Source organism: Etheostoma cragini, chromosome 15, assembly GCF_013103735.1.
Source record: "Etheostoma cragini isolate CJK2018 chromosome 15, CSU_Ecrag_1.0, whole genome shotgun sequence".
Taxonomy (NCBI): Eukaryota; Metazoa; Chordata; class Actinopteri; order Perciformes; family Percidae; genus Etheostoma; species Etheostoma cragini.
The window spans coordinates 21,136,040-21,149,563 of record NC_048421.1 but is presented as its reverse complement, the minus strand read 5'-3'; the positions used below and the strand labels follow the sequence as shown (position 1 = coordinate 21,149,563).

Genomic DNA, 13,524 nt, shown 5'->3' with positions numbered 1-13,524 from the left:
ATGTCATCTGTTAAAAATAATTTTTTTTGCACAAAAAAGATGCACAATATTGGAAAAATCTGACATTGCGATATTTATAATTTTATGGTGTTTTTTTTTGTATTGGATTTAGGGCTGCACGATATGAGGTAAATGTGTCATAGTACTGTTGAATATTGTGATAACAATATTACTAAAAAAATATTGCAATGTAAGATTTTTTCAATATTGTGAAGACTTAGCTCAAATTTATATTTTAAAATCTTTTGAGGTTGGTATGTTCAAGCAAAAACATGTAGTTACGTTGCTCTTTAAGAGAGGAAGCTTCACCAGTGCAGTGACATAGCAAACTGCTATCTTTTTGGCTGTTAAGGAACAGTTGAAGTTAAATGCAGTGAGGAGGAAATATATCAGTGTCCACAGTGAGTGCAGGTCTGATGGATTTGCTGTAAAGCCACACTGGAATAAATCCATTTAAACAATATGTGGTGAATAACCTTAGCTGACTCTGAGGGACTGTGCTGTTTAAGCCTGTGTATCAGCCAGCCAGATTTATTGTCAGAGTTTCTGTCAAATTGCTTATCACAGTTACCATGGTTACCACTTCATGTGCTCAGTCTGTAGAGATGTGCATTGAAATGTCTGCTGAACCTTCGGGCTGATTTCAGTACCTTTTTTTATTTAAATATATGACAGTTTAATAAAAAGATAGCCATCTTGTGAAAACCGTCATAACCAGTTGAACACCAAACGCTGTGCAACCAGAAACGTAGCTCAAGCAGGGCATTTGTGGTTCAACTGGTCATGACCAGTGGTCTTCCCAAGATGGCGCCTGTCTGTATACGCAAACGGTAATGTCTTTATAAACTATAATTTTAATAAACTGTCTGTACACTTACAAAGTTCTCAATGCTTTAGTTTACATGTAGGAACCGACATTATGCTACCGTAGAAGTGTGCTATTTTGAGCCTGGTTAGTGGTATAAAATAGAACTAGTGCCCCAAAGACTAGCGTTATAAGCTAATCAGCGGTTTGCGCTAGCTTGCCCTAGGTTCATTTTGCGCCGGAATTGTCCTAAGGGAAATCAAATCTGTTTGCAACATTTTCAGCATGATTGAACAATTCAGTTCAGTATTTCAAGTGTATTCAAACTGACTAGTTAATCTTATAATTTAACCTAAGTTCAGTTAACCAACATTTTTATGGCAGCAGAGGAATTAAAATATTTGTTGAACCATTCACACTGTGTTGGAATTTTAATAAATGCAATTTTGCTTGTGAGCGGCTGCAACTTTCCGTCTACATCATTTATCACATCAGACTGCAAATAAGTGTTTTTTATGCAAAGTGTAAATAATGGTAAATAGTGTGTGACTATCTAAGTTAGATTTGACATATAGAAAGATTGTATTTCTTGCAAGGCACAATACAACTCTCAGCCCATAGGATCTCAAATGTTCAATTAACATTTCACTACAGATAAAACACATTAGGACTATGAATATTTATGCCATTTTCTACAAAAGTTTTTGTAAAAGTGGGTTTGTGTCAATATATTTTATACATATTGTTCTGTTTGTTCTCCACCCCTCCTCTTCTTTCTCTTGGCAGACCATGCAAGCGGCGCGATGTCCAACAGATGAGCTTTCGTTGACTAATTGTGCCGTGGTGAGCGAGAAGGATCTGCAGTCCGGACAGTGAGTACTTCACCCATCCATCCTCCCACCTTATCTCCCATCATTCATCCAGAATGAGGCTCCAGAATGCAGTGTGTGATTATCCTGATTGTTTTGCTTGTATTGTAATAATGATGATTAAAGCTGAAAGAATTTGATGTAAAAAAAAAAAAAAACATCTTTTCAACCTCACCAAGTTTCATGTTACGGTGTTGGAAGGTTTTTGGTATTAATGTCATACTACCACATAAATTGGGAAACATCAACGGTAACATGTCCATGAAACTAAACAAAGCATGTTGTTTATTTCCCTTTAAAACAACCCATATGAGCGTTTTCTCATCTTCTATCAGTAAGATAAAATTCTTAAAAGTTATGCATCATTTCCTGTGGAACCCTTGTGAGCGCCTAGGTAATTTGATTTCAGCATAAGAATGGCCAACTCCACCGGCAACAATAACAAACCCTATGCAGAAGGGCAATTACAAAATGTAAATACAGGTACAATAAATCTATTTCAGAAAAATGCACACTATTAATAGTTTAAATAAAAACAGCAATGCCGTGGTTATAGTTCCCAGTCAGTCAGCAATAATTAAAAGTTTGGTTTATTAATGTCAGCTTCTAATAGAAATTGAAACAGTTACCTTTCATTGACAATCAGGGTTCCTAGCATATGAAACACCTCTGTGCAGCTCTAATGATAAATGTTAATCTCAATGATTCAAGCAGTAAGTTATTTTACTGCCATTTCCACATTGGCCTAATCACAGTTGACCCAGTAAATGTAGGCACAAAGAGTAAAGCAGACACACACTATTTTCTTTTTAATATCTGAATTGTTTGTGCAGCTGTGAAATACAATGTCATTGTGTTTTTGCTGCCTTAATCTCGTTGTGTTGAAGCAATGTTGCTAATAGAGAAGAAGAAATGTTGCTGATGAATGATGGGATTGAGCTGCTGAAAAACCAGAGGATTTTGTAGGTCATTGCTCCAGCAAGTTGACATACTTACATAAGTATTGTTACATAAGTATATGTCAATAATAAAAATTAAACACATTAAAAAAGTTATGGGGTATGGCAAGGGAGCACGGGGAAACCAACAGGCGGCACTGTAATCCGGGGAGCAGAGAGAGTCCAAGAGGTTAAGGCTGGAAGTGGAGGCACGAGGCAGGGATGGAGGAGGGAGATGTGAGGAGGGAACCAAGTGGTGTGGCCAGCCAACTGGAGACAACAGTGAGGTATGGAGAAAATGGCTGCATGGAGTAAACACAAAGAGAGGTACGAATAGATAAAAGAACGAGACAGGTAAATATACATTTTTCTTAGAGAGCTTGTGGCAAGTGTTACCAGGGTGGCTCAAACAAAGATGAAGCAAAGATAGTGAGTGGATCCGGAGTTGAAGTACTAGGCTTGATGGTAGATGACTGGCAGGTGTGCGCTGCGGGAGAGGTGATGGTGGAATGACAAACAGTTGTGGGTAGTCAGCTGGCAGCAGTAGGGAGGAGGGGAAGGGGGGGAAACACAGGAGACACTGAGAGAAACTGACAGTAAAAAAATGATAACTAAACAGGAACTGGAAAACAAAAACAGAAAATCATAGCCAGCCAACCCCAACCACCACATAAGTATAGTCATTTGTGGTGTTCCATGCTGCCAGATATTATTCATGGTATGATTTTGTTCACATTAGTTTCCCACCAAAATGACCTGTTTTCATTTAAAATAGGTGAATCATTGATTATCCAAAAGAATAAAAGCACATATTATACTTATACAAAGCGGGAGAGACTTTATCAGAAGGGCAATACAGATGTTTTGACTTTTACTATAAAGTCTATGCATCAACTGATTTCACACAAATCACTGGTAGTGTCATAAACATGCATTTCTCCCAAAGCATATCCTGGGCATTAACTGGAAATAAAGGAGGCACAGTTAGTCAGTTAGTTAGTTAGTTAATTAGTTTTATTTTATTTTATTTCTGTGTGATGCCAAACACTTGGCCCAACCCATATGGGATAACAAAACAACTAGACATCTTCCAGTCGCATATACAAATCATTTGGAGCAATACATGAATGCCAAAAAAGATACGTGTATATACACATATGCAATAAATGAAAACAAAAATTACATGTCAGAGTACTGTAGCATCAAAGCCATTTAGTAAAATTGTTAAAAGAAGATTTTTAGTAGGCTAGCAACAAGGTAACATATTTCTTTAAAATAAAGGTGTGAAATACCCCCTGCAATGATGTCGTGCATTCAACATCAACATTAAAAGGCAGACAGAAAAAATAGTAAAATTTAGCCCCAAGCGTTGGTTCAAACCTTTTTTCTAAATAGCAACTTCAAAGTAATTTCACACTTGTGGCCCAACGTTTTTGTAAAACATATCAATCAATCAATTAAAAATTTTTTTAGAGCACTTTACAGCCACCAGCAGGTATCCAAGTGCTTAACATCAGAAACCAAGCGTAAAAGACTCGCTGATTTGAAGACTGCAATGACCTGTTGGGCTCCCGCAAAGTTAAAATTTCAGACAAAAACAATGCAGGTTGTAGAGAACAGGAGTGATGTTTGCACGTCTAGATGTATTTGTTAAAAAGCGAGCAGCAGCATTTTGCACAAGTTGAAGACGTGAGATGGACGTCTGATTCAGACCAACATAGAGAGCATTACAGTAGTCCAACCTCTCAAATCCCCACTTTGTATAGAAATGGAGCAACAACTGCTCGGTATTGTACTTTGACCAATTAGTCATAAACATTTACTTAACATGGCTAAAATTATGATTTGATTCTGCAAACTCTTTATCTTTTATCCTGCAAGCTTTGTAACGATTGGACAAACAGTGCACTTTGTTTAAAATGCCTACAACTGATTTGTCAAAGACATTTATTAGGCAGAGATTTAATGATCCTTGAGGCTTTTTTGTAGAACACATTAAGCTGCACCTGTGTGAGAAATGTTAAGTCTTATGGTGTGGGGGGCATGGCCTTTCAAAGTTTCCTTTTAAAGCCTTAATTACAGCGCCACCATGTGGCCGATTGGTTTCATATTTCTGGACAAGCACATGCACATGCACACCATTTCCAGTTACTTGCCAAGTTTAATGTTTCTAGCTCATTCCAGTTGAGGGGAATTTGTGCCGGCACAAAAACAAATGATAATAATAAATAAAACAGACAAACATAGAATGGTTCTACCGCTCTGCAGTTTGAACCCTAAATATGGATGAAAGTGGAAGTTGAGGTTAAGGACAATGCAGAACTGAAAAGTACATATCAGACAGTGGAAAAAAAGATGAATTGGGGTTGTCATATACTAGCCCAAAAATAAATAACACATACAGTAACCAGTGTCCAACTGTCTCCTTCCTCTTCAGACATGTGACTGTGAAGACCACACCCAATCACAAGTTTGTGTTTACAGTGAAGACCCACCATACTGTGTCTCCTGGAAGCATAGCCTTCAGCCTGCCACAGGTACACACACACACATGAACATGCGCACACATTGCTCATTTTTATTTTTCAGATCATCTTTCCTTATCTCTCTTTCCTTATCTCTATTATAGAGGAAATGGGCTGGTCTCTCCATTGGCCAGGAGGTGGAAGGTAAAATTCTCTATTTAATTGCTGCAATGATAGTACAAAACCATAGACTGTGTAAAATATGGACATAGTCTTAGACCTTTAGGTTTCTGCAGTGCCAAAATCAAGCTTAAAGTGGTCGGCTGGCGTCAACTAAACCATAAATGGCCACAGAGCGTGCAGAACTGTTGCGGGCTGAATAAAGCCTCTACACCTGTGACGACAGCCATCTGTCCCTCAAAGCAGAAAGCCCAGAATTATGCAGAACTTTAAGCCTGAATATAATTGAAATGGTTGAGTTACAAAAAGAATAACACCCTGCACGGTTGTCATAAAGGGGGAACTTAGCGATAAAGTTGTTACTTGTCTTTAGTTACTCATTTTTTAAACAATGAGACCTCATTGAGGTAGACAAAAGCAGATTTGTAATTTCTGACTGGCCACCCAGCAGTTTTCAGGCTAAAATGGAGGCTCAGAGGTAGAGTGGTTGCCTGACAATCGGAAGGTTGGTGGTTTGATCCCTGACCCTGCAGTTAAAGTGTCCTTGGGCAAGACACTGAACCCCAATTTGTCCCAGCTGCTGCGCCTTTGGAATGTATGTGAGTTTTAATGAGTGTTTATGAGCAGGTGGCACTTTGTGCAGCAGTCTTGCTATTTTAAGACTGATGCAGTTGTTAATTTCCCTTCATGCTCCCACGTTGTTTAAAAAGCAAATGGAACCTGCGCCTATTTTTGCGCCCATGGAGGCGCTGGTCTTACAGGGAGGTGTCGTGAATTCTTGCGATATTGCCATCTTGTGGCAGCCGAAACTGATTGCGCTATTGAACAAAAAAAAACTGGTCTAAAGTCAATAGCGCAGCATTTCAAAGAATTTTAACAGTGCATTATTAAAATGCTTGTGCGCCTGGCTTTTAAAGGAAATGTAAGAAGACACTGATTGGTTTATTGCATGTTATGACATTAAGTCAATCCTTTTAAACCATGTGCCTGGCGTACAGACCCTTTTTTCCGCCATCAAACTAGCAAAAGTAAATGCACCTGCACCATGCGCTTTACACCGTGCGCTTAGATCGTTAATCTGGCCCTTGGTATTATTCTTGCAGTGTAAGGCTAGTTAGTAATAGCTATCTTAGCTTAGATGCTTTTTTGGTATGATTTTATTTCATAGACAATAAGACATAAGAAGAGAAATATTTTTTCGGATGAAGACCAACTGATGTGGCCCGCATCCAATTAAGAGCAGGGCAGAGCTTTTAAAGAATCCAGGAAAGCCTTCCACATAGTAGGAAAATATTACACACGGTTAGTTGTAATGTGATATGCTAACCCATAGCTTTTAAAGTAGCATAATAGGTAACGACTGTAGGCAGTAAGTTAGGTAGCTGAATATGCTAACAGTTGTGTTACATTAGCACTTAAACACACTATTTAATCCATTCCTTACACTTTTGCTTTCTTTTTTGTTTTTGAAAAGGCTAAAAAACACTCTCACACCAGTTGAACTGTCACCATCCTACTCTAATGATCTAATGTTTTTTTTTACTTCATGTAAGATATTGCATTTCTTTATCAGATATTTTTTGATTTGACCCTGTCTGTCTCCTCAGTGGCCAACTACAACTTTGACAAGTCCAAGCAGTGCATTGGCGCCATGACAATCGAAATCGACTTCCTTCAGAAGAAGAGTACTGACTCTTCCCCCTACGACTCAGACAAGATGGCCGCTGAGTTCATCCAGCAGTTCAACAACCAGGCATTCTCTGTCACCCAGCAGGTTCATATTCACAAACCTTTAAAATTTTCCACACACATACAACACACAGACATCGAGGCCCAAATACATTTTGCTCTGCAGGTTGTTTGATCATCCTCTTGCTTTTCTCCATTTCTCAGCTCGTGTTCAGTTTCTGTGACAAGCTGTTTGGTTTGATGGTAAAAGATATCGAGGCCATGGATGCCAGCATCCTCAGAGGAGAAACAGCGTCTGGAAAGAAACAGAAGGTACCTGACCGCATGCAGATCCTGTGGGGAATGTGGCATGGGATTTATCGTCAAAACCAGTGGAGGGAAGAGTTAAATGTGTCACCATTCACAAGCTTAGCTTCCCTGTCCTGTTCAGATAGTAGGTTTATAAATGTATTTTTAATTTTATAAGCCTTTTTGTTTTTTAGAAAATCCCAGAGAGGGACAGCTAAACTGCCCCAAGTAGACATTTTAGCTCTGTTATCTGTAAACTGGACTAACATACAGTTACCATTTCATAATGCAACTTTAATTTATTCCTAATAGAGAATTAGCTTGAAATTGAATTGCTTTTAAGAAATCAAATGGTCTGGATATCATCTGAAATCATGGGGCTAGAAGCATTACATTGGCAAACATTTTTGAGTGACATACTGTATGTTTACCATATTCTGCCGCTGCTTCATGGGTTCTTGAGAATAATTAATTAAAGCATCATCATGATCCTCACATACACCCACCTCACAGCCGGTCTACTGCATAGAGGAGCGCCCCACCCCAAATTCATGCAAATGTTTTGCATTATACTATATTATTTATTAATACACTTTAATATGGTGGCCCCAAGGACAGAATGTATTTACCAGCAAAAGTGCAAACACTGAGAGAAGTGCACCAAAGATTTTTTAATTATTTATTTAAGTTATTCTTTATTTTAAAAGGATTATTCCCATTGAGATCCAGAATCTCTTACACACGGGCGTCCTTGCCAATACAGCAGCATAAAATAAAACAAATAACATCAAACAATGACTTAGCAGTGTTCAGTAGTAGAACATGTTCATTCAGTGTTCAGATAACCCTAAATCCTGTTTTTATAATCATTAATGTTAAAATAATTTAGTTTCAGGTGACTGTAGCTTACAGTTGAGGGTGCCAAAACGTTTTGCACCCTCAACCAAAAACACATTCAATGATACAAAAATTCAGAGACATTTTCTCCAAATTCAGAAATGCATCAAATGCTACAACACAAAGATCATGAGAAGTGCATTTTTTAAATTAAAATGAAAGTGGAAATATGTAACTTTCAGTTTGTGTTGATTTGGACAAAAGCAGTAGTGTTTATACGCATTACGTGGAGGTTATTTAGTTGCAATGAATGTTTTGCTCAGACAGATAATAATTCATTTACAATTAGAAAATATGTTACTGATCCAATCGTTGCATTTCAAGTGTTGCATACAATAACTTAGCCTACTTTGGAAGTCTTGTGAGCTAATCCAGGTAACGTTACCAATGTCACTGTGTCACAAGCCAAAGCCTTAAGAGATTGTTGTAGCAACCAACATAATAACCTAGATTAGTATAATGCATTTCATAAAACCCACAGAAGCTTTACACAAGTAATGTTACAGGGTGACAATGGGAAGTAAATAGTAAGCCAACACAAACACGGACTACAGAAATAAAACACTAAATGGAAGGGGGACATAATTTAATGTCGGCTAATGACGTACAACCACTACTTTTAAAGTTATTTTACGAATGTAATAGCCATATTACAGACCTGAGGGCTATATTTCAGGACCATCAGAAAATCCAAGGAAGAGATGGCCTTTTATTAGCCAAAGTGATTAAAAAGTAATCTCTTTGCCATGGGGAACAGAGGGACACCAGTAATACCACAACTGAGAAATAAATGAATAAATAATTTGATGCTTATGATAATACCTCTGTTTTCTCTGACAGATTGACATAGGACTGATGGTGGGCAACAGCCAGGTGATCTTTGAGAAGGCAGAGAGTTCATCCCTCACACTAGTTGGTACGTTTCCCAAAACTCAGTTGACCTCAGGATCAGTGTCCATTTCCATAAACTTCCTTTATTTGCACAAAACATTTCCCTAGAGACTTCCAGTTGAGCATGTAAGCAAGAGTCACAAAGTGGAGCAGGCTCCCCATGCTATCAAATACGTTTCCTACAAAACCTATATTTTCCCACTCTAAACGCACTAGTTTTAATTTGTAAGACTTTCTTTTACTTTATCAATCACTGATGGCGACCGAATGTCGACGGAACAAGACAAAAGTTCTACTAGTTCTACAAAACCTGCAGTCTGTCCTGTTGCTGAAGATGGTAATGGCTCTGTGGTAAGATCTCTCAAGCTACCTGTTGAACTGGAAAGTCCGCACAGGTTTTGATGTCAGAGCTGACAGCAGCTATCACCAGTCAGCTGAAATCCGCTATTGACACTGCCCTTGCCCCCATAGCTGCATTTTTAGAGGGGTTTACAACAAATTTCAAATCGCAAGACCACCATATAGTTGAGCTGGAACAGCCCCTCAATGTGTATAGCAACAGCATCGTCTCACTAAAAAAGGCAGTTAAAGACCTAGCTACTGTCAACATACAACTAACCGACAAGATGGAGGACCCCGGGTCCCGCTCCTGCCCTTTCATCTGCATGTTATAGGCATTCCAGAGGGAGCCAAAGGATATGACCCTGTTAAGTTTATGTCCAACATGATGTCTTTCCATCCAGTCCTGGACAGAGCTAATTGTATCGGACCTAAACTATTGGATAACCAGGCCAATGGTATACCAAGGGTTTTTATAGTCTGCTTCCACTATTACAGCAACTGTGAACGACCCAGTCACAAGGGGGCTGTCAATCGGCGACAACTCTTCCACCGGGACAGGAAAATCTACATCTTTCCGGACTATACCTCTAGCACTGCAAAGAAGGGGGCGGCTTTCTCCAATATGAGACGCTGTTAACGCAAAAAGGATGTGCAGTTCTCTTTGTTTTCCAGCCCAGCCCTGTATTGAATGCAGTGGAGATAAGCTACTATTTGACTGTCCAGAAAAAGCCCACCGATAGTTAGATGAACATTTCCAATCGGAGTGAGTGTTATCTGTGTGTGGGTGAGGTGACACCAGTTTGCGTTCGGTCTTTGAAATAGTTTTTTTGTATTCCTGCTTCAGACTTGTTTTAACAGGCTTTAGCTAGACGTAAGTTACCTAGTTGTTAGGCTGGCTAGTTAGCAAAGCGCAACTGGCTAGTTTTGCACACCCGCACTGTTGAGGTTGGTAGGCTATTGGCTTACTTAAGACCTTTCTTAATGTTAATATGTAGTTCAGGATCAGTTGATAGGGTAAGATGGCTCATTTAAAGTTGACTTAATGTTACATACTCTGATGAAGTTTTTTTTGTTTGTTTGTTTGTTTGTTTGTTGCTTATTGGTGGGAGAAATGCATTACCAGTAGCCTGCACTAGATTGTGGGCCTATGTTACCTTTTGAGCGTGCAGTCTGCGCTTATGTTGTGATGATTAAGATTACGAGATTACTGTTTTAGAAGCTGTGTTCTTATTTATTACAATGTTTTGGTGTGTTTTTACATTAACTATTATTTTTACCGGGTCCTTTTCTCTGGAAATTTAAGGTTTGATAAGGGTTTGTGCGCTGTCCTAATGGCTGTAATGTTATCAAGTTTCTTTTTTCACTTTTCCATGCAACCTAATCTAAGCCATAGCTGATAGGTACAGAAATGGTTCCTCCTTGAGATTTTTGAGTTGGAATGTAAAGGGAGGGAATAATCCTATGATGAGATCTGGAGTGCTTTCTCACCTGCGCATTAAGGATCAATTTAGGCTTAAACCCAGCTGGGCTGGTCAGTAGTTTCATTCTAATTTGAATTCCAGAGCTAGAGGAGTAGCTATCTTAATACATCAAAAATTAAACTTTTTCTTGCATGAGGTTCTTTCTGATAGGGCTGGAAGATATCTGATTGTTTTGGGCTTGCTTGAATACACGTCAGTTATTTTGGTAAATGTTTACACTCCGAATTTTGATAATGTGGAATTTACTAATAATCTGATGATTCAGATCCCAGTCTTAAATACACATTTATTGTTATTTGGCGGGGATTTAAATTGCGTAATGGACCCTGCACTTGACAGGTCCAGGTCATGTACTGCCATCTTAAAATATCTTTCTGAATTTATGGCCAAACACAGATGTTTTGATCCCTGGAGATTAATAACCCTCAATAGCCCTTTTTTTCCCCCCATGTCCACCATCCATAGATTATTTTTTGTAGATGTCTTTCTACCCCTAAGTGTAACCAACTCTTAATATCTACCCATCATTGTTTCTGATCATGCTCCCTTGGTCCTTGACATAATAATTTCCTCCCATTGTAAAAGCCGCCCTCCTTGGAGACTAAATTATCTACTTCTCTCTGATCCAATATTTTGTGATTTCATCTGTACATCTATTGACAATTTCCTTATTATAAACAAAACATATGGTATATCTTACTCTTTATTATGGAAGACACTTGAAGCTTATCTCAGTGGGCAGATTATTTCTCACTCATCGCATCAAACTAAAATTAGGAAAGACAGGCAAGAGGAACTCTGAGCCTCGACCGGCAATATGCTCTGACTCCTTCTTCAACGGCTCAAATTTCAGGCAAAGTTTGATCTTTTATCCACAGGCCAAGGTTACTACATTTTCGTGGTAGGTATTATGTGTACGTGACAAAGCCAGTCGACTTTTGACTCGTCAGTTAAATCTTCATGCAGCTGGGCAATCCATATGTTAAATTAAGTGCCAATCTGGAACTCTTACAATTGACCCTTTTAACTTTTGATTTTAAAACGTATTACTCCTTACTTTACAGAGTCTCCAGATAATTTGGATGTGATAGTAAAGTTTCTGGATAACTTTGAGACACTTGAATCCTCACTGGCTGAGCAAATTAATGCTCTGGTAACATTAGATGAGACCATAGGCTCTATCAAGTCTTTACAGTCAGGGAAAGCCCCTGGCCCTGATGGCTTTCACACTAAATTTGACAAAAAACGTCATGAAAAACTGGTATTGTCTGTGTTTGAGAAGTTCTTGAAGCTGGGCTCACTTCCCCCGTCACTGAGAAAAGGCTCAATATCCCTTCTCCTATAAGAGGGGAAGGATCCCACTGCATGTTGTTCATTCAGGCCCCATAACCCTCTCAACGCTGATGTTAAGGTTTTGGCAAAGTTACTGTAATCTTAAACGTCATCACTCAATTTTCAACATTTGAACCCTGCTTAATGTAATTTATTCCAAAGACATAAATAGACACCCTAAAGTAGTAATTTCATTGGATACCGAGAAGGCTTTTGATAGAATTGATTGGGAGTATTGGTTTGCCACATTGAGTAAGTTTGGCTTTGGAGATGCATTCATTTTGGGGATAAGCCTCTTTTAAACATCGCCTCTAGCCTATCAACACTATTAACTTCAAATCTGACTATATTACTTTGTCCCGTGGAACTTTCGCAAGACAAAAATTGACGCCGTTAAAATGGGTTTGAGTTAACACCGTTAATAACGCGTTTAACTGTACATATATATATATATACTCACCTAAAGGATTATTAGGAACACCTGTTCAATTTCTCATTAATGCAATTATCTAATCAATCAATCACATGGCAATTGCTTCAATGCATTTAGGGGTGTGGTCCTGGTCAAGACAATCTCCTGAACTCCAAACTGAATGTCAGAATGGGAAAGAAAGGTGATTTAAGCAATTTTGATTGTGGCATGGTTGTTGGTGCCAGACGGTCCGGTCTGAGTATTTCACAATCTGCTCAGTTACTGGGATTTTCACACACAACCATTTCTAGGGTTTACAAAGAATGGTGTGAAAAGGGAAAAACATCCATTATGCGGCAGTCCTGTGGGCAAAAATGCCTTTTTGATGCTAGAGGTCACAGGAGAATGGGCCGACTGATTCAAGCTGATATAAGAGCAACTTTGACTGAAATAACCACTCGTTACAACCAAGGTATGCAGTAAAGCATTTGTGAACCCACAACACCCACAACCTTGAGGCGGATGGGCTACAACAGCAGAAGACCCCACCAGGTACCACTCATCTCCATTACAAATAGGAAAAAGAGGCTACAATTTGCAAGAGCTCACCAAAATTGGACAGTTGAAGACTGGAAAAATGTTGCCTGGTCTAATGAGTCTTGATTTCTCTTGAGACATTCAGATAGTCAGAATTTGGCGTAAACAGAATGTGAACATTGTTACCACTGTGGTGGTTGTGTAATGGTGTGGGGGATGTTTTCTTGGCACACTTTAGGCCCCTTAGTGCCAATTGGGCATTGTTTAAATGCCACGGCCTACCTGAGCGTTGTTTCTGACCATGTCCATCCTTTTATGGCCACCATGTACCCATCCTCTGATGGCTACTTCCAGCAGGATAATACACCATGTCACAAAGCTCAAATCATTTCAAATTG

At 38.9% G+C, this 13,524-nt stretch overlaps 1 protein-coding gene across 4 annotated transcripts in view; it reads left to right on the top strand.

The window, feature by feature from the left end:
• The window catches only part of nsfa (N-ethylmaleimide-sensitive factor a), a 58,704-nt gene that overhangs the window by 29,461 nt on the left and 15,719 nt on the right, over positions 1-13,524 (top strand). For all 4 annotated transcript variants that reach the window (XM_034893643.1, XM_034893642.1, XM_034893644.1 and 1 more), the window contains 6 exons: positions 1,592-1,677; positions 5,050-5,149; positions 5,242-5,281; positions 6,865-7,031; positions 7,151-7,258; positions 8,972-9,047. In XM_034893643.1, the coding sequence (XP_034749534.1) occupies positions 1,592-1,677; positions 5,050-5,149; positions 5,242-5,281; positions 6,865-7,031; positions 7,151-7,258; positions 8,972-9,047 (577 nt within the window). The remainder of the gene's footprint in view (positions 1-1,591; positions 1,678-5,049; positions 5,150-5,241; positions 5,282-6,864; positions 7,032-7,150; positions 7,259-8,971; positions 9,048-13,524) is intronic.